General features: G+C 38.5%; 1 protein-coding gene across 1 annotated transcript in view; it reads right to left on the bottom strand.

Annotated features, from left to right (window-relative positions):
- Nucleotides 1–15,600: 15,600 nt before the first annotated feature.
- Nucleotides 15,601–22,812, bottom strand: part of LOC139038984 (uncharacterized) — a 66,927-nt gene continuing 59,715 nt past the window's right edge. The window contains exon 5 of the mRNA XM_070478459.1: nt 15,601–18,081. Within this exon, the coding sequence (XP_070334560.1) occupies nt 17,849–18,081 (233 nt within the window). The 3' untranslated portion in view covers nt 15,601–17,848. The remainder of the gene's footprint in view (nt 18,082–22,812) is intronic.

Raw genomic sequence — 22,812 nt, 5'->3', positions numbered from 1 at the left:
ATGCTGCTCCTGAAACTAATATAATATTATATGTTAATTATACTTCAATAAAAAATAAAACAATGTACAAACAAAATATAAACATCAGAAAAGATATTAGAAACATCAAAAGAAACCGTAAAGAAATTCTGGAGCAGAAAGTACAATAATTGAAATGAAAAGTTCACTACAAAGATTCAAAGGTAGATTTGAGCAGGCAGAAGAAAGAACCAGCAGACTTTAAGAAGGACAATGGAAATTACTGAATCTGAGAAACAGAAAGAAAAAAGGTTGAAGTGAAGAGAGTCTAAGGGAACTGTGGGATACCATCAAGGACTGACATAACACATCATGGGGGTCCAAAAAGGGAAGAGAAAGATTTAAAAGGCAGAGAGAATATTTGAAAAAACAATGGATCTAACCTTCTCAAATTTCATGAGATACATGAATATAAACATCCAAAAAGCTCACTGAACCCCCAGATGAGCTCAGAGAGACAAACACCAGGATATATTATAAACAAACTGTCCAAAGCCAAAGAGGGAATTCTGAAAGCAGTGAGGAAGCAACTTGTCACATACAAGGGATTCTTGAAAGATTACTAGCAGGGATCAGTAAGATGACTAGCAGATTTCTCATCAGAAATTTTGGAAGCCAGAAAGCAGTGGGGTGATATATTCAAAGTGCTAAAAGAAGAAACTGCCAAACAAATAGCTTATAATTGGCAAAACTGACCTCCAAAAGTGAGTGGAAAATGAAGACGTTTCTAAGTAAGCAAAAACTAGGGGGAGTTGATGACCATTAGACCATCCTGCAAGAAATAATAAAAGGAATCCTGCAGGTTGAAACAAAGACACTAGACAGTGACTCAAAGCTGTATGAAGAAATAAAGATCTCAAACCTCCTGGTGGTTGAGTGGCTAAGAATCTGCCTGCCAATGCATAGGACATGGGTTGGATCCCTGCTCTGAGAAGACTCCACATGTTGTGGAGCACCTCAGCCCACATGCCACAGCTACTGAATCCTGTGTGCCTAGAATCCCTGATCTGCCCCAAGAGAAGCCACCGCAATGAGAAGGCCACACACCACAACTACAGGGTAGCCCCCGCTCACTGCAACCAGAGAAAGCCCAAGCAGCAGTGGAGACCCTGGGAGCCACAACTAAGTATATAAAGATCTCAGTAAAGGGAGTGAGCACATGGGCAATTATGAAAGTTGGTATTAGTGCGTAACTTCACTTTTTGTTTTCTACACAAGAGACTGATACATTTAAATATTAACTTATTTTTTAGACATACATTGTATAAAGGCGTGATTTTGTGACATCAATACTGAATGAGGTAATGATGGAACTGTTAAAGGAGAAGAAATTTTATATTTTATTGAAGATAAGCTGTTATAAATTCAAATTAGAGTGTTATAACTATAGTTCAAGGATGTTAAATGTAATCCCCATGGTAACCACAAAGAGTTTACAAAAAAGGAAATGGTAAATAAATTTAAATATTTCATCACAAAAAAGTCAAACTAAACACAAAAGAAGACAGTAATGTAAGAAATGAGGGGCAAAAAAGCTATAGGGCATAAAAATTACAAATAGCAAAATGACCTAAACAAATCCCTCCTTATCAGTAGTTACTTTAAATGTAAATAGATTAAATTCTCCAGTCAAAAGACAGATTGGTAAAATGGATAAAAACACATGATCCAACCATATGCTGTCTAAAAGACTCACCTTAGGTCCAAAGACATAATCAGGTTGAAAGTGAAAAGATGGAAAAGAAAATTCATGCAATAGTAAAATGGCTATACTTATATGAGACAAAACAGATTTTAAACCAAAAAACTTAAAAGAGATAAAGGAGAACATTATATATTAACATAACAAAAATATATTACAATTATAAAGATTCATGCACCTAATAACAGACCATCAAAATATATGAAGCAAAGACTCACAGAATTGAAAGACGAAATCGATAGTTCTACAATAATCGTTGGAGTTCAGTATCTCACTCTTAATAATGGGTAGAACAACTGGATATCCACATGTAAAAGAATAAAGTTGGATCCTTATCTATCACCATGTACAAAAACCTAACCTCAAATGGATATGTGACCTAAATGCAAGAAGTAAAATTGTAAAACAGAAGAAAACATGGGATAAAATCTTCACATTTGACTTGACAGTGGTTTCTTAGATATGACACTAAAGGCATGGGCAACAAAGGAAAAATAGACAAATTCAACTTCATAAAAATTAAAAGTGTTTTGCATTTATCTTTTAATTGAAAATATACAATTAAGACAGTACAAAATCAACCCAAAGAATGAGAGAAAATATTTGTAAATCATGTCTGATATCCAGAATATATAGAGAATTCCTAAAAGTCACCACTAACAACAAGAAATGGACAAAGGATTTCAGTGGATATTTCTCTAAAGAAGATATCTAAATAGCTAATAGGGACATGAAAAAATATTCAAAATTACTAATCATTAGGGAAATATAGATCAAAACTACAGAGAGTTACCTCATACCTATTAGAATAGTGTAACGTAGTGTAGTGTAGTGTTACTTGCTCAGTAATGTGGATTGCCATTCCCTTCTCCAGAGGATCTTCCAGACCCAGGGATTGAACACAGGTCTTCTGCATTGCAGGTAGATTCTTTACCATCTAAGTTACAGGGAAGATCCTACCTATTAGAGTGACTACAATTTAAAAAAAAGTGCTGGCAAGGATATGGGGAAATTGGAACATTCGTGCATTGTTGATGGGGATATTAAACGGTACAGCTGCTATGGAAAATGGTATGGAAGTTCTTAAAAAAAAAGTAAAATAGAATTACCATGTGACTTACCATTCCAGTTCAGAGTATATAACCGAAAGAATTGAAAGCAAGGTCTTAAAGAGGTATCTTTACACCCATGTTCACAGCAGCATCATTCACAATAGCTAACACATAAAAGCAACCCAAGTGTCTATCAACAGATGAGTGGATAAGCAAAATGTGCTATATGGTATGTCTTCAGCCTTTAAAAGGAAGGAAATTCTGGCCTATGCTATAACATGGATGAACCTTGATGACATTTTGCTAAGTAAAATATGCCAGTCACAAAAAGACAAATACTGTAATCTGTATGCTTCCACTTATGTGAGATACCTAGCCTAGTCGAATTCATACAGTCGGAAAGTAGAGTGGCAGTTACTAGGGGCTCAGGGGAGGAGGTGGAGAAGGCAATGGCAACCCACTCCAGTGTTCTTGCCTGGAGAACCCCATGGACGGAGGAGCCTGGTGGGTTACAGTTCATGAGGTCACTAAGGTCGGACACGACTGAGTAACTTCACTTTCACTTTTCACTTTCATGCATTGGAGAAGGAAACAGCAACCCACTCCAGTGTTCTTGCCTGGAGAATCCCAGGGACAGAGGAGCCTGGTGGGCTGCCGTCTATGGGGTCGCCCAGAGTCGGACACGACTGAAGCGACTTAGCAGCAGCAGCAGCAAGGGAGGAAGGCATGGAGAATTACTGTTTAAGTTGTGCCTTTGAGATGAAAGAGTTCTGGAGATGGATGGTGGTGATGGCCGCACAACTATATCACTGCATTTAATGCCTCAGCACTATACACTTAAAAACAGTTATGATAGTAAATTTTGTTATATCTATTTTCCCATGATTAAAAAAATTGGGAAATAAAATAGAAATCAATGTTCCTTCCATAAAACATAACACAAATAATGTCTGAGTGGTGCTGAAGAAGACTCTTCAGAGTCTGTTGGACTACAAGGGGATCCAACCAGTCCATCCTAGAGGAAATCAGTCTTGAATATTCACTGGAAGAACTGATGTTGAAGCTGAAACTCCAATACTTTGGCCACCTGATGTGAAGAGCTGACTCATTGGAAAGGACCCTGATGCTGGGAAAGATTGAAGGCAGGACGAGAAGGGGATGACAGAGGATGAGATGGTTGGATGGCATCACTGACTCTGTGGACATGAGTTTGAGCAAGCTCCAGGAGTTGGTAAAGGACAGGGAAGCCTGGCATGCTGCAGTCCATGGGGTTGCAAAGAGTCAGACACAACTGAGAGACTGAACTGAACTGAATGAAACTTATTTTCCAATGGGAATATTCTCCAGGAATGAAGAGCAGAAAGGTGTCACGATAAGCTTCATGTTATATTTCTTGAATTAATCAAAGAATTTGGGAAAACATAAAATACCTAAAAGGACTTAGAAACAATATATAAGTTGTACCTTTTCTCAATTTAACTTTTGCTTTCCTTTTTGAGCATTCTAGATTACAATTGCATGACAGAAATTTAAAATTTAGAAGTATTGGTTTTCATATTTTGTATAGCCATTTTCCTTTTCTTCTTAAAATGAAGAGCCATCTGTCCTTCAAAATAAGTTATCCACAATAGGTAACATCCTGATTGTTGATCCCACAATTTACTGGCCTTTTATAATATAGTAATCGTCCGCTTTGTCTTTGAATTAGAAATATCATTATAATAAATGCCATGATTGTTTCTAAAAGCAGCCTATCTAATTTCTTTTTATATATGTTGTATAAATTTTGTAAATAAATTTTTTTCAGTTTTAAACTCTGCTTTTAAAAATACAGACATATATGGAATAAAAGGAAATTTAAAATTTTATTCTATGTAATATGGCATGAAGCAATACTAATAGAGAAATTTCTGATACAGTTCTTTCTCAAAACATTTGAAAGTTCACACAAATTTATTCCTGGAAAACACATGAAAGGGCACTTATCAAGATCTAGCAGTAATTTTCTATAGGTGATACTGAAATTATAGTCAATTTTTATCTTCTTTTTCCATGTCCATATTTTTTTTTTTAATTTTTCTCAAGTAAACATGCTAAAATGCAGAGATACCTCTTGGGAAAAAGAAAATTATTACATGAGATATGATCTTTGGGATATTTAACTTGACATTTGGGAGTCTGAATTTTCACTTAGCATATTTTATCACCAGTAATGGATTGGAACTATAGTTCACCTTGCCATCTGTTAAATGGGAATGAAAGAAATAGCTTCTTCACACAGTTACTGTCAGAGCAGTAGAGAGCCCACTTAAATCATCCTGCATAGTGCCTGGCTCACTGTATGTGCTTAACAATGGGAGCTGTTGTTTTTTTAGTATATAGTAAGATTATAAAAATCAAACCCCGAGGTACCCTTTAAGCCTTTTTTAACCATATTTTCAAGTCAACAGGAGGTAGACACTTTGATCCTTTAGAAAAGTAATCAGATTTAAGCAGCTTTTCTCTTTTTCATTTTCAAATTTTCAATTAGTGAAATATTTCAAACATAAAGAAAATAAAAAGAGAAACCCACCCTCTTTCTCACTCTTCTTAGAAGTGAAATACTACAGCCAAAACAAAGCTCTAAATTCTCCCTTCGTCTTTCCCATTTCTCCAGAGATAATTACAATCCTAAAGTTAATTTATATTACTTCCATGCATACTTCTGTACTGTTTCTACTTGTATTCATACTATCCATATTTACATCCACACCTTATGTCCATAAATAATATATATAATGTTTATGTGTGGGGAAATATGAAGCCTAATCAGAAATTCCTTTCACTTAGAGATGCTTTTCTTTCCCCTTTCCCCGTCTTAAACAAAACTTTGTTTAATAAAACTTTGCTTTATTCATATGAAATGACTCCAATTGTAAATGTTACACTCCATATTAATGCACATTTAGCTTTAAAACAAACAAAATTATAGAACTATAAGCCAAACCTCCCTGAGGCTACAAGTAGAATAGTTTGCAACCCACATTCTAATTTTTGACTTTTAAAACATGCAACTTACAAAAGTAATTATATCATAATAAGTTTGTTAGAAAGCTGTGGTACATATACACAACAGAATATTACTCAGCCATTAAAAAGAATACATTTGAATCAGTTCTAATGAGATGGATAAAACTGGAGCCCATTATACAGAGTGAAGTAAGCCAGAAAGATAAAGACCAATACAGTATACTAACGCATATATATAGAATTTAGAAAGATGGTAATGATAACCCTATATGCAAGACAGAAAAAGAGACACAGATGTATAGAACAGAATTTTGGATTCTGTGGGAGAAGGCAAGGGTGGGATGATCTGAGAGAATAGCATTGAAACATGTATATTATCAACTGTGAAACAGATCGCCAGTCCAGGTTGGATGCATGAGACAAGTGCTCGGGGCTGGTGCACTGAGATGACCCAGAGGGATGGGATGGAGCGGGAGGTGGGAGGGGGGTTCAGGATGGGGAACACATGTAAATCCTTGGCTGATTCATGTCAATGTATGGCAAAAACCACTACAATATTGTAAAGTAATTAGCCTCCAATTAATAAAAATAAATGGAAAAAAATAATAAGTGTTTATTTATTAAATTGAGTTTTACTCTAAAATATGTTCTTATATAAACAGAACAGATATAATTAATCAAGTCAACAAGGAAATGCAGTGATACATAGAAATAAAATCTTTTTCTAAACCTTATTCAACTTCAAAGTGTCAGGTCATTGTTAGCAAAGAATTACTACTTCTTCAAATTACTAAAAGAGGCTGAGCGCCAAAGAATTAACGCTTTTGAACTCTGGTGCTGGAGAAGACTCTTGAGATTCCCTTGGGTAGCAAGGAGATCAAGCTAGTCAATCCTAAAGGAAATCATTCCTGGATATTCATTGGAAGGACTGATGTTGAAGCTGAAGCTCCAATACTTTGGCAACCTGATGTGAAGAGCTGACTCATTGGAAAAGACCTTGATGCTGGGAAAGATTGAGGGCAGGAAGAGAAGCAGGCAACAGAGGATGAGATGGTGAGATGGCATCACTGACTCAATGGACATGAGCTTGAGCAAACTCTGGGAGACAGTGAAGGACAGGGAAGTCCAACACGACTGAGCAACTGAACAACAATAACAAGTTACTAATGTCAATCTTGCGGATTCCCTAGTGGCTCAGCAGTGAAGAATCCTCCTGCAATGCAGGAGACTCGGGTTTGATCCCTGGGTAGGGAAGATCCCCGGAGGAGGGCACAGCAACCCCCTCCAGTATTCTTGCCTGGAGAATCCTATGGACGGGGGAGCCTGGGGGCCACAGTCCATAGGGTCGTAAAGAGTCAGACATGACTGAAGTGACTGAACACACAATGTCAATTTCAAATATTGTTTTTCAACCTGAAAATATAATTTATGGAGAGCTGTAACTGTTAACTATTACACATTATCGTACATATACAAATAGAGGATTACTAGCTGGTTTTAGAAAAGGCAGAGGAACCAGAAATCAAATAAATTGCCAACATCCTCTGGATCATCGAAAAACCAAGAGAGTTCCAGAAAAACATCTATTTCTGCTTTATTGACTACGCCAAAACCTTTGACTGTGTGGATCACAATAAGCTGTGGAAAATTCTGAAAGAGATAGGCATACCAGACCACCTGACCTGCCTCTTGAGAAACCTGTATGCAGGTCAGGAAGCAACAGTTAGAACTGGACATGGAACAACAGACTGGGTCCAAATAGGAAAAGGAGTACGTCAAGGCTGTATATTGTCACCCTTATTTAACTTATATGCAGAGTGCTTCATGAGAAATGCTGGGCTGGAGGAAGCACAAGTTGGAATGAAGATTGCTGGGAGAAATATCAATATCCTCAGATATCCCAATGACACCATCCTTATGGCAGAAAGTGAAGAAGAACTAAAGAGCCTCTTGATGAAAGTGAAAGAGGAGAGTGAAAAAGTTGGCTTAAAGCTCAACATTCAGAAAACTAAGATCATGGCATCCGGTCCCATCACTTCATGGCAAACAGATGGGGAAACCGTGGAAACAGTGGTTGACTTTATTTTTCTGGGCTCCCATATCACTGCAGATGATGACTGCAGTCATGAAATTAAAAGATGCTTTCTCCTTGGAAGGAAAGTTATGACCAACCTAGACAGCATATTAAAAAGCAGAGACATTACTTTGTCAACAAAGGTCTGTCTAGTTAAGGCTACGGTTTTTCCAGTGGTCATTGTATGGATATGAGTGTTGGACTATAAAGAAAACTGAGCGCCGAAGAATTGATGCTTTTGAACTGCAGTGTTGGAGAAGACTCTTGAGAGTCCCTTGGACTGCAAGGAGATTCAACCAGTCCATCTTAAAGGAAATCAGTCCTGAATATTCATTGGAAGAACTGATGCTGAAGCTGAAACTCCAATACTTTGGCCACCTGATGTGAAGAACTGACTCCTTTGAAAAGACCCTGATGCTGGGAAAGATTGAGGGCAGGAGGAAAAGGGGACGACAGAGGATGAGATGGTTGGATGGCATCACTGACTCAATGGACATGGATTTGGGTGAACTCCGGGAGTTGGTGATGGACAGGGAGGCCTGGCGTACTGTGGTTTATGGGGTCGCAAGGAGTCGGACACGACTGAGCGACTGAACTGAACAAATTAATGTCAACTTGAATAGTGAACCTGAGGCAGGAGGCACATGGACCACCCCCCCAGGGTAAAGCAACTGGAGATTCATTTTCTATTGACTGAAACTCCAAGACAGGAATAGGACAGGGACAATTAAGGGAGGAGGCTGGATCCTGCACAGACCACATATTTCCGGTTCCCAAAGTGAGGAGACCTCCCTGACCATACATGCACAGAAGTTTCCTTGGGGGCTAAAGGTGTGTCATGTCAAGGGATGCTCTACCCAGATGCCTTTTCAGTAGGATCCATCTTGGCTAAAGATGCATGTGTACACATGGGAGGATCCTGAGATATAACAAATACAGACTGTGAACCAGGCATATCAGAATGACTGGCCAAAGGAAACCTGGAAGAAACACCCCATAAAAGTAATTCAAGCTACCATGAGAGCACAACTCAGCAACTCAGGGACTCTCCCTCTGAGGCTGCCTGTGTGTCTATCCACACGTACTGTAATCTTCTTCTTTCTAATAAATACTTTACATGCTTTACTACTTTCTGTCTTTGTGGAAATTCTTTTCTGCAAAGCCAAAGGGCCAGGGGCTTTTTCAGATGGTGATTGCAGCCATGTGATTGCAGCCATGGTGATTGAAGAAATTAAAAGATGCTTGCTCCTTGGAAGAAAAGTTATGACCAACCTAGACAGCATATTAGAAAGCTGAGACATTACTTTGCCAACAAAGGTCTGTCTAGTCAAAGCTATGGTTTTTTGAGTAGTCATGTATGGATGTGAGAGTTGGACTATAAAGAAAGCTGAGCACCAAAGAATTGATGCTTTGGAACTGTGGTGTTGGAGATCCAACCAGTCCATCCTAAAGGAGATCAGTCCTGAATATTCATTGGAAGGACTGATGCTGAAGCTGAAACTCCAATACTTTGGCCACCTGATGTGAAGAACTGATTCATTTGAAAAGACCCAGATGCTGGGAAAGATTGAAGGTGGAAGGAGAAGGGGACAACAGAGGATGACATGGTTGGATGTCATCACCAACTCAATGGACATGAGTTTGAATAAACTCCTGGAGTTGGTGACGGACAGGGAGGCCTGGCATGCTGCAGTCCATGGGTTCTCAAAGAGTCAGGGACAACTGACCAACTGAACTGAACTGAACTGAACTGAAGGGCCAGGATCCTTGTCACTGACTACTGGGTCTAGTGGCTAGGATCTGGTGCCTTCACCACCATGACCTGGCCTCAATCTCTGGTTCAGAACCCAAGCCTTGCTCCAAGTCATTGCAGGCTGAGGCCACCCGAAATCAAACCCATGGTATCTCCTACTTGTCACCACTTCTCTTCCTAAATAATCACAAACCATCCACTTTTTTAAAAAATTAATTTATTTTTTATTGAAGTATAATTGCTTTACAGAATTTTGCTGTTTTCTGTCAAACCTCAACATGGATCAGCCATAGGTATATATACATCCCCACTTGAATCTCCTTCCCATCTCCCTCCCCATCCCACCCCTTTAGGTTGATACAGAGCCCCTGACAAACCATCCATTTTAAAAGACATTCTAGGATATTGTCTGCACTAGCTGCCAAGCTGTTTTCTAGGACTGACAGAATTGAGCACCTGATTCATTTTGAAAAACAGCAAGTCTTGAGTCTTCCAGAACTTGTTATTCACATTTCAATGAAAATGATACCAACAACAGAGTTATTACATCTGCAAGATCTTTCATTCTTAGCTATAATAGCTCTGGGCCAAAAGTTTTAAACTCAGTGACATCATACAGTATTCTCTAAGCATCACCACCACCGCTGCTTGTCTCCCAAACATCTTACCACCTTTCCTGGAGAAAGCAGCAAAACAGAATTTGAATAGATCCCCTGTCTTTCGCTTTTCCCTTAACCTTATGGCATCTGTATCAGGGAATCTAGTCACTGCCGCTGGTATTAAAAGCAAGGAAGAGAATAAAAGAGTTCGGTTTACCTTCTTCCAGTTCTTCTTTCTGCCACTGAGAAGCAATTAACACTCAGCTTCCTTCTCTCCATATTCATCTCCCCAGTCATTGCCTCACAGGGAGATAAGTGGTGGTCACTCAGTCGTGTCCGACCCTTTGTGACCCCAAGCACTGTAGCTCACCAGGCTCCTCTGTCCATGGGATTTTTCAGGCAAGAATACTGGATTGGGTTGCCATTTCCTTCTCCAGGGGATCTTCCCGACCCAGGGATAGAAGCTGGGTGTCCCACATTGCAGGCGAATTCTTTACCTCCTGAGAAACAAGGGAAGCCCTTGTGAGAGATAAAGTCCCTTTGGAATTACTCTAAGGGTTAAATAAAGTAGCATACATAAAACCCTGGAACAGTGTTTAGCACATACATAGTGCTCAACAAATTTTAGGCATTATTAATATTTACACAAAATAATCTAAATTTTAAAATGGACAAATAAGTCTTTCAACAAATGGTGTTGGAACCACTGACTATCAGCATGCAAAAGAATGAAGTTGGATGCCTTCCCCACACCACACACAAAAATCAACTCAAATAGATTATAGACCTAAATGTAAGTGCGAAAACTATTAAACTCTTAGAAGAAAAGACAGAATAAGTCTTTGTGATTTGGAGTTAGACAGAGCCATCTTAGACATGACACCAAAAGCACAACTGACAAAAACAAATAGGTAAGTTGGACTTCACAAAAATTAAAAACTTCTGTGCTTCAAAAGATATCATCAAGAAAAAGACAACCCACAGAATGGGAGAAAACATTTGTGAATCACATATCTGATAATGGACTAGTATATGAAATATGTTAAGAAATGCTTACAACTCAATAATAAAAAGACTAATAGGGATGGGGGAGGGAAAATTGGATGAAGGCAGTTGAAAGGTATAAACTTCTAGTTATAAGATAAATAAGCACTAGGGATAGAATGTACAAAATGATTAATATATTAGGTGGGTACAAAAGTAATTGTGGTTTCAGATCATGAATTTTAAATCATAATAACTAGGCTCAAACACATTTTTATTAATCAAAATAGGAACCATTACAATCAACACATTTTTGCCAACGAGAATTAAGTTTGTTTATTCCTGTAGCATAAAAATCTGTGTTTTGGGATTCGACGAACTCTGGGAAAGCATTTTCTGCCTCCTGCTGGTAGTGGAAACATTTTCACTGCAAAGCTGTCGAGATGTTTGAAGATGAGAGATCAGGTGAATATGGAGGATGAGGCAAAACCACACAGCCCAATTTGTTCAACTCTTGAAGCACTGGCTGTGGGACGTGCAGTCAGGCATTGTCGTGCAGAAGAATTGGGCCCTTTCTGTTGACCAATGCTGGCTGCAGGCGCTGCAGTTTTCAGTGCATCTCATTGATTTGCTGAGCATACTTCTCAGATGTACTGATTTCACTGGGATTTGGAAAGCTGTACTGGATCAGACTGGTAGCAGACCACCAAACAGCTATGACGACATTTTTTTTGGTGCAAGTTTGGCTTGGGGAAGTACTTTGGAGCTTCTTCTCAGTCCAGTTACTGAGCTAGTCATCACCAGCTGTCATAGAAACCATCACACTTCACACTTTTTGTTGCACATCACAATCCTGATTGAGAAATGGCTCATTGATGTTGCATAAAATAAGAGAAGATGACACTTCAAAATGGTGATTTTTTTGCTTTGTGGTCAGTTCACAAGGCACCAACTTATCGAGCTTTTTCATTTTTCCAATTTGCTTCAAATGCCAAATGACCATAGAATGGTTGACGTTGAGTTCTTCAGCAAGTTCTCGTGTAGCTGTAAGAGGATCAGCTTCCAATGATGGCTCTCAACTGGTGGTTGTCAACTTCTGATGGCCGGTCACTGCGCTCCTCACCTTCAGGGCTCTCCTCTCCTTTGCAAAACTTCTTGAACCACCACTGCACTGTGCATGTGTTAGCAGTTCCTGGGCCAAATGCACTGTTAATGTTGTGAGGTGTCTCCACTGCTTCACAACCCATCTTGAACTTGAATAAGAAAATTGCTCAAATTTGCTTTTTGTCTAATATTTCCTTAGTCTAAAATAAATGTAAAATAAACACCAAGTAATGTCATTACCAAAAAAAATAAAATAAAGAGAGAAATGTACATTAAAATGATGTATAATACAACCACATTTATTTAAGAATATGTTCCAATAACAAAAGCAAAGCTCAACAATGCAAAACTACAATTACTTTTGCATCAACCTAATAATTAACACTGCCATATGCTATATGTGAAAGTTGTTAAGAGAGTTTTGAAAGAAGGAGGGGGGGAAAGACCAATAACCCAACTAAAAATAAAGATCTGAATAGATGTCTCTCCAAAAATATACAAATGGTTAAGAGCAAAAGAAAAGATGCTCATCATTAGGGGATGTTCAACATTATGTAGGCATTTTCAGAAAATAGGGATTCTCAAAAAATCAATCATTTAGAAAATGCAAATTAAATTGCAGTGAGATACCACTAACACCAACCGTGATGTGAGTCAAAAAACAGGTAATATTGATGAGGATGTAGAGAACCTAAAATCCTTATACACTATTGTTGGGAATTCTACATGGTTCATCCACTTTAAAACAGTCTGGCAGTTCCTCAAAAGGTAAAACATAGAATTACTATGTGATCTAGCAATACCACCCACTCCAGGATTCCTGATGCTCTGAAACTGAGATAATACTTGTGTTTTAAGTCAACAATATTGGGGTAATTTGGTATGCAGCAATAGAAAACAAATACAAGGATGTTATAGATGGTTCAGGTATTGTGTTGGACTATTTTGTCTCTTATGATCCCTTTGGCTTTGAAAACCTAGGATCAGGTATGAGATTTTACTTGCCTAAAAGATTATTTCCCTATGAGGAGATAATGCTAAGCAGAGGAAAACAAATTTCCATTGATAACATTATTTGGGGGCTGCAGAAATAGCTTTGAACCTTTGTAGAACCTGACTTTAGTTGTGGTAATGAAATGATACTTCTGTAGAGTTGGGATTAGCTGGAAGGTAGGACAGGAAAGGCTCCAGTCTCTGAAGGCTCTGAGATACCAGAAATGAGAAGGAACACTAATTAGAAAACTTAGACACATGAAAACCATTCAGAGTCCTGGGCATCCACTCTGAGGATCTACTTTGCTTATTTCTTTTATGCTCTTTCTTGATCTGGATCTATTTTTGGTTACCTGGTGGGTTATTTTTCTCCAGGCATCACCTCATTTAATTCTTTCAACAATATGCTGAGAGTGATTTTGATTTTATTATCACCCCTTTATAGAGGAACTGAGAGTCCCTTGAACAGCAAAGAGATCAAACCAGACAATCTTAAAGAAAATCAACCCTGAATATTCATTGGAAAGACTGATGCTGAAGCTCCAATACTTTGGCCCACCTGATGCGAAGAGCTGACTGAGTGGAAGAGAACCTGATGCTGGAAAAGATTGAAGGCAGGAGGGAGAAGGAGGTGACAGAGGATAAGATGGTTGGATGGCATCACTGACTCAATGTTCGTTAAGTTTGAGCAAACTCTAGGAGATAGTGAAGGACAGGGAAACCTGGTGTGTGGCAGTCCATGGGGTTGCAAAGAGTTGGACACAACTTAGCAACTGAACAATAACAATAGAGGAACTGATCCTGATTTTGTCTTTGTCTATCCATTCCAACTCTCCATCCTTTTCTGGCTACCAGGTCTCTCTATTAGAATCCTTCTTACAGGGAGACCCACTGTCCAACTCTTTGCCATTTCTTTACTCTTGGTTCCACCCTTGCACATCCAACTACCTAGTCCCGATTGACTTACCTAGGTTTTCTCAGAAGCAGGCTGTTATACCCAGCACCTGCTGGCCATTTCTGATCTGCCAGAATGTGGGGATCATTATCCACTTTTGACCATGTTCCAGACCTAGGGATCTTCCCATCTAGCCAATATTCCCGCCCATCTTCTCCTCCATGCTGCTCTAGTCACTTGGACCTAGCACACAGACCCTGTCAGGCGCAAAGCTGTTAGTGTAAAAAAACAGGTGGGAGTCTTTTCTAGAAGGCTTCAGAGCTATATCATATTTTGAACAATCTCAGGTGGAGTACCCATCAAGGCTCATTCTGCTCTGGAAACCTATATTTTTGTGATTTCTCCTCTACATCTTGTATACATTGGATCTTTCTTTCATTTAACTTCTTAAATGATTACCCAAGGTCTCTTCTCTGACAGGGAAACAGTGAAACAATCTTTACAGGTTCATTTAAACCATTTGTTTATAACATTTTAAAGACAGTCTTTGAGAGAGATCATAACCTAGGGATTGCCTCTAAGGCTCTCAATACAAGTTTAATAAAATAGTGATCCTTCTTAGATAACAGGGCTGGGAAAGAATAAAGCCTAAAGAAACAGTGGTAGGGAAATTATAAGGTATGCATTTGCTTGTTTTCCTAGACTCTTAAACAAATTTTTTGTACAAACCAATGCTGACAGCTGCATTAAAAGCAGATGAGAAAGTTATTTTGGATGAGTTTTTAGCACCTACAAAATACTCAAGTAAATTGTAACTACTACTTTCAGTCAAACAGATGATCAAAGACATTCTCTCCTTTTGATCCTTGTTGTTCAGGTTCTATTGCCTTCCCCATCAGTAGGATTCACTCAATGTATAGATAAAATCTGCAGAAACCTCAGCAATCAACAGGCAACTCCATAGCCTTTTTCTCTCATAGCCTTTTAACTACAGTGCTTTAACTTATTTTAGCACCTTATATTTCCCTACCACTTTACACCATGACATTCCTACATTGAAATCATTATGTAATATGAAATGTGAAGGGAAGCAGTTGTCAACCTTAGAAAGATCTGAGCATTTACACACCTGGATCTTTACAGTGGTCAGTTCAAAGGCAAAACCATCTATCTAGTCACAGAGGGAGGAGAGTTACACTGAAATTATGACTATTCAGTGTCTTTATTACTTTGAAGACCAAAGTGTGTTTGATCCTTGTTCTGATACCTGCTTCCTGGTAACACTGTGTGGAGAAGATGATGCATATCAGTGACCACGTTAGCATTTAATTCTTGCTTATACCACTTTCCCAAACCATCATAAGGAGCATAAAGAAACAAAATAGTGTACTTAATAAACACAAGTGATCAACATAAATACTTTAAACATAGAAGTTTTAATTCATTTGGCCAACAAAAGAAATACGTCCTTGTTAAAGAAGATTTTGAGAGTGTCAGAAAGGAGGAAGAAATTTAAAAATCGTGTTTATATACCCATATCCAAAAGACAACCATTAACAATACTTCACTGCATTGCCTTTTGGGCTTTTATTCATGCACAGTTTTAAAAAAACATTGCTATGATCATTATATCTATATCTATATATCATGTGTGTGTCCTATTTTCACTTCCAATTATAACACAAGCAAAAATGCATACTTTCAAAGTTGTTAGTACAGAATTTAGTAAAAATATGTGTTTCAGTTGAATTGAAAGTCGAGGTTATAATATCACTTTGAACATCATAATACATATTTCTTTATCATTCTACCACATCCTATTGTTGCATTATTTAAGTTAAACATTGTATCTTTTCTAGACTTTGGAGAGTGTTATCATTTTGGGCAGTGAGTATGATTGTTAGTTATTATATTTTATGACAAATTAAAAATGCTGCTTTAAATCTGTTACATTGCACTAGGTCTGACATTTATAATGTGGAATATTTTATTCAACTCATAACATATTACCAAAGATCTAGCATTACCTTTGAAATGAAATAATTCTATTTTTTATAATAATAATAGACTTCTGTGAATCAATGATTTAAAAACCCCAAATTACAAATATTTATTAAACCCTTCAATGTTACATTAGTTTTCCTCCCACACACCCATGCTGCAGTCCTGATATAAGACACATAAGGAAGAGTAATCAAGAAGTAAATTTTTTTCTTTAAAAACTGTCAAAAGCTTGCTACACCAGCATCCAGCAACAGGAGGAGAAATGTCTCCAGTCTACTATACTCCCCTCCAAGCCAGGTTTTAATTTGTTGAGAAGGGGGAGAAAAGCCTATAAAAATCTTGGCAAAATACAGAGCTGCTAATTTAATCAATTTTAGTAGTTAAGGCAGTGATTCCAAGTGCTAACACAATCTGTTGAAAAGAACTAATTTCCAAGGTAGAGGAGATTCATTTATTTCTACTTTTTCTTGCCAGTTTTCTTATCTGAGGGTACGTGGGCAGCCACCATGCACCCACTGAGGGACCCCCTCCCCACCCAAGGTTTAGTAGGATTAGGTTCTAACTCAAACCCTGAAGTAGCAGAGAAATACCTCTCCTTTTCCAGGGAGAGGGCTTTCCAGATGCCAATCAAGTAGACCTTGACTTACGTAGTAATAGATACCTGCTTGAAAGTGCAGTAATAGATAAAATCAGGCTGAACCAAAAGAAATAACTAGGTGCTTTTTATGCTTTGCCAGAGAAAGAGAGAGAGGCACGGGGTGGGAGATGTTCTACTTCTTACCTGGCACTGAAATCTTCCAGCTCTCATTGCCTCTTGTCATTAAATCTCTTTTATAGCAGTCAGTATAGTGGCACCATATTTTGATATATTTACAGATATGTTTCTAATTCCTGGTAGTTCATTTATATCTTCAATGAAAGCTATACTGTGAAGCACTGATTACCTTGGGGAAAGGCTGTTACAGCAGAAAACATTTTCAAATATGACAAACCCAAAAGCTGAAAATCTCTGAGCACGGATAGTTTGGAAGATCTGAGGTCCCACACCTCTGAGGCTAAATAAGTAGTAGTAGTGTTAGTTACTCAGTCAAGTCAAACTCTTTGTGGCCTCAAGGACTGTAGCCTGCCAGGCTCCTCTCTCCATGGAATTCTCCAGGCAAGAATACTGGAACGGGTTGTCATTTCCTTTTCCAGGGGATCTTCCCAGCCCAGGGATCAATTCATGGGTCTCCTACACTACAGGCAGATTCTTTACCATCTGAGCCAGCAGGGAAGCCCGAGACTAAATAAAGTTTACTTGAACTAGAAGATGAAAAGAGAAAATCAGAAGGAAAGCAGGTTTAGATACTGGTGAATTCCTAAGAAAGAGTTCAAGGTCCTTCTCTAACTTATCCAATGTGGTGTGAGAAAGAAGGGTAGAGGAGACCTGTGCTGTATCCCCACACGGAGCCCAAGAAGGCTTCAAGATACCAGAGTCCTCCTCATCCAGATGGTGAGGGCGCACGGGAAACGCCTGTGCCTTGGCACGTGGGAAAGGGGCCGCCTCGCAGCACCCCTTGGGCCTCAGTGTGGTGTGGAGAGACGCAAAACGCTTTCCACACAGCTGAGAGTAACACAGACTTGGGGCAGGAGCTTAGACGCCCCACCTAGTTTTCTGCAGTCTAAGAATGGTGAGGAAGCATGGAAGAGGGAAAGAGAGTTATCCAGAGAGACTCTGCAGTCAGCAAGAAAGATGACGGAACAAGCCCTTGGGCCAAAGTCAGGGGAGGTGGACAGGATGTGGTACACTCCAACAGACGTGAGCACGGCCTCATGAACACGGACGAGGCGCCGCCCATTTCCACCCTGACACTGGGGCACCATGTCAGGCAGGAGGTAGCTTGGCAGGACGATACTAAAAAGAGAGAGAGAAATTAAGTTGCAGAATAATGAAGAAAGATACATTTCTTGAAAAACTAATTCATATTAGGAGATTTATGCCGATTATATGCATTCTACAGAATTTCCAATAAATGTACACCATGAACCACTTTTTTAAAAACAATGTCGTATGGATTGGACTTTGAACAAGAACTGGACATCATGGAGGAATATGAAGAAAAGAATATCATTGCTGTGTTCTGATCAATATTATGCTCAGATTGGAATCACAGCTTTATCACATCTCCTTGGGTAGGATAACTATTTTCCGTCATTTTTTCAAGAATGGATTGATTGAGTGATCAAGATTCTAGAAATAACTGAAGGATTATGCCATACAGTCCAGCTTATGTTAAGTGCTCAGTTGGTGGACTGACAGAGTATTGTAATAATTTCTTCTCAGTTCTTGTGGTATCACCACCAGCATCTACTTCTCATCAATTTCCATATCTCTGCCATGCCATGATGACCTGGGATACAGTCAGTGGTGAGGGATAAGGGTTGTTAGAAATCACAGATTAGACAAACTGCAAGAGACAGCAGGACAGCATTTACTTCAGTTCTTGCTTCCAAGCAGGTCTGCAGCCAAATCATTCAAGAGGAGTGATTGTTTATTCTATTTTTAAAGATCCCAAAGGAAGATAATCTCTAATAACATGTTTTGATATATAATCTATATTTTGAGAAGGTCCTGGGTTGGGAAGATTCTCTGGAGAAGGAAATGGCAACCCCCTCCAGTATTCTTGGCCTGGAGAATACCATGGACAAAGGAGCCTGGCCAGCTCTAGTCCATGAGGCTGCAAAGAGTCAGACACGACTGAAGCGATGTAACATAACTTTCCTTTTAGCAAACTTAGACCTAAACCCAACTCTTTTTTGTTCTCTTCTTTGTGAATTGTAATAAAAATATGTTATATAGTTTTGTTCTGAAATGCTGTTGTGGGCTTAAATATTGGATTTTCGCTTAAAGACAGCATTTATTCTCCTAGACATGTTGACCCTTTTAGAAAAAAGAAGTTTCTGGATTAAATTAAGACTTTTTTTTTCTTTTTAAAATTAAGACCTTTTTAAGTTGCTCTCTCAGAGGCAGATTACTGATTGCTAAAGTGGTGATTCCATGCTGAATGATAAATTAATAGCTGGGGTAGCTGACTCTTCCCTGAAGTGCTCTCTTTTGCTCAGAGGAGGGAAGGAACAAGATGTGGAACCTGAGGCAGAACAGCTCATTACTCAGCCCAGTTCCAAACAGGGTCACTTGAAGTGTAGTGATTATGACAGGGCAACCCAGAATAGATGCTTTTGTGGTAAAATAGCCTCAAGTCCTGAAGTTTCTACACAAACCTTGAAAAGGACATTACTCTGAGATAAGTATTTAAGATGAGTTAGAAAACAGAATTCTATTCAAGTCTACTAAGAAAATCAGTTGCAATTCATGGGGTTGCAAAGAGTTAGACACAACTGAGCAACTAAACTGAACTGAAGAAAATCAGCAAAAGATCATTAAGTGATAAAGTAAATAAAGGTTAAAGATTAGTAGGAAATGTAGTACAATGTACTCGGGTACTTATGGGTTTGTTTAACCCAATATTTTTAATTATATAAGTGATATTGAAATGCATTTTCTATGTATAAAAGCAAACATTAGTATTATGGCTGGAACACGGAAGAAGACATGGAAGCAACCTAACTGTCCATCGACAGAGGAATGGATAAAGAAGATATAGTACATATATACAATGGAATATTTTCAGCCATAAAAAAAAGAAGGAAATAATGTCATTTGCAGCAACATGGATGGCCCTAGAGATTGTCATACTGAATGAAGTAAGTCAGACAAAGAAGGAGAAATACATGACATTCCTTATAAGCAGAATCTAAAAAGAAATGATACAAATGAACTTGTTTACAAGACAGAAACAGATCCACAGACTCAGAGAACAAACTTATGGTTGCTGGGGGAAAGGATGGGAGGAAGGGATGGGGGTTTGGGATGGACATTGCTATACATTGTTATATTTAAAGTACACATTGCTATATTTAAAATGGATAATCAACAAGGACCTACTGTATAGCATGCAGAACTCTGCTCAATGTTATGTGGCGGCCTGGATGGGGGAGAATGTATACACAAATATGTATGGCTGAGTCCCTTTGCTGTCCATCTGAAACTATCACAACATTGTTAATTGGCTATACTCTAATATAAAATAAAAAAGATTTTTTTTAAAAAACAATAGAATTATGGCTAAAGTCTCCTTTAGCCACTCCTTCCCCAATTCTATTAGCTTTCCTAGGGAGCGGTCATTCCTTTGTGTTTGGGATATGACTGTTTTTCTGACCAGTACAACCCCTTCATCCTGGGGCACAGGCAGATGATGAAACAGATGGTGGAGGACAATCAGTATTCCCTCTGTTCTTAGACATTCGAAGGTTCAAAAGAGTGTCACTGACAGCTTCCAGTTCAACCAAATCATGATGCAATAAAAAAAGAATCTATTATTTTGACACATAGGCTTTCATTTTAAAGTTTACACTATAATTGCCAATTTTTTTTTTTAGTCTGTACAGAAATTTTATAATTTCTTTGAGCCTTTTCAAAAACAATAGAGAGAAGACATATCGAGCCCAACTAGTTTGCCACCTTGAACTTGGAAGGTTTTCATTTCACTTCCTGTGTGATCAGTTGTCTCCTCTCATTTCTGGAATACTGTAATAATTTCAAAGCAGTCCCCATATATCCCTATTCCCTCTTCACCTCATATTTTCTCTCTAAACTCCTTCCTTACAATTCATCCAAACATCGTTATAAAATTTCATTGCCATTTTGTGAATCTTCACAGGCTTCCCACTGCCTGCAGAATAAAGTCCCAATTCCCTTCAGGCTGGCATTCCACAATCAGATCTCAGTATGGGACCTTAGTTGTCCACACTTACACCACTCACTACTCAAACGCTATTACAATCACTGTCCCTGAATATTCAATGGACTATGACTATCTCATGGAGAAGGAAATGGCAACTCACTCCAGTATTTTTGCCTGGGAAATGCAGTGGACAGAGGAGCCTGGTAGGCTACAGTCCATGGGACTGCAAAAGAGGCAGACACAACTTAGTGACTAAATGACAAGCTACCAAGAGAAGTTCTAAGGGATCCAGCTATCTCATGTACTTTAGGGTGATGAAGAGGGGAGAGACAGCTTCCCTGGTGGTTCAGTGGTAAAGAATCTGCCTGCAATGCAGAGGATTTGGGTTTGATCCCTCGGTCAGGAAGATCTCCTGGAGGAGGGCATGACAACCCACTCCGGTATTCTTGCCTGGAGAATTTCATGAGCAGTGGAGCCTGGGGGGCTACAGTCCATAGAGTAGATGTGACAAAGAGTCAGACATGACTGAAGCGACTTAGTAGGCACACATGACTATCTTAACATCATTACCCCGACTCTTATCCTATCTAAATTCATTCCCCTTCATTTACCTGAATTCAATCTGTACTGGAGTTACAATTTCTTTCCTTTTCTTTTTTTTTTTTTTTTGCTGAATTGCACAGCTTGTTGGATCTTAATTCCCTGAACAGGGATTCGACCCAGGCCTACTGCATTGCAAGTGTACAGTCTTAACAACTGGGCCACCAGGAAAGTCCCTTGGAGTTACAATTTGATAATACACTTCAATAACCATAGAAATGTTCAAACTTTGGATTCGGTAATCCCACACCTAAGAAATTATTTTAATAAACAGAAGTAGAGGAAGGGTTAAATCAATTATGATACATATACTTAATAAACTATACATAGTTAAAATCATAATTAGAAGCAGTATACAGCTTATGAAAATGCTGATGATAAATAGAAAAAGTAAAGTATAAAATTGTGATTAAATCTGGAAACCTGGAAAGGGAACCAGAGAAAGAGAATTTGTGAGGTGGTGGGATGGCCAAAGAGTAGATGATTCTTTTTCTTTTATTTTAATTCCCTCATGGCCATTTTAATGCTGTTCTTATATCTAATTGTCTTAAGGAATGATCTAGAGTCCAGATTCAAGATCAGACCCGAGTTGAATGATTCCTTCTTAATAGTCTCTAAAATGATAGTAAAGGAATTAAAAAAAAAAAAAAGGTATTAAAGGACTTCCCTGGCAGTCTAGTGGTTCAGACTCTGTGTTTCCAATGCAGGAGTGTGGGTTTGAACCCTGGTTGGGGAACTAAGGTCCCATGCCACACCATGTGAGCAAAGGAGAAAAAAGTATTAAAAGTACAACAGTAGCAGCTCTGTAATTTGGGATTAAGTTCATTTTGAATTAACAGAAAAATCTAAAATAATAGTGTCTTAAATAAGACAGTTTATTTTTCTATTATGTCCCAGAAGGCCAGAAGTGGTCAGCCTAGTGTTAGGGACCTCAGACTCCTCATTTTTTGCTCATCCTTGTTTCTATTCCCAAGATCACCTTATGATCCAAAATGACTGCTTGAATTACAGCCAGCAAATATTTAACAACACTGCCAACAGGAAGATGGAAAGGATGAAGAAGGATGTGCCTTCCTTTTGAGGATGTTTCTTAGTGAAAGAACACTTTCGTTTATATCCCTTTGGCCAAAATTTATTCATAGCGCTGTAGCGAGCTGTGGAAAGAATGACAGATATAAACTTTATTCTGGGTGGCCACATATCCACTTAAAAATTGGGAGTTCTATTACTAAGGAAGTGGA

This window comes from Odocoileus virginianus, chromosome 17 (assembly GCF_023699985.2).
Source record: "Odocoileus virginianus isolate 20LAN1187 ecotype Illinois chromosome 17, Ovbor_1.2, whole genome shotgun sequence".
NCBI classification, from domain to species: Eukaryota; Metazoa; Chordata; class Mammalia; order Artiodactyla; family Cervidae; genus Odocoileus; species Odocoileus virginianus.
The sequence above is the reverse complement of the archived record's forward strand: the minus strand, read 5'-3'. Positions and strand labels throughout refer to the sequence as shown.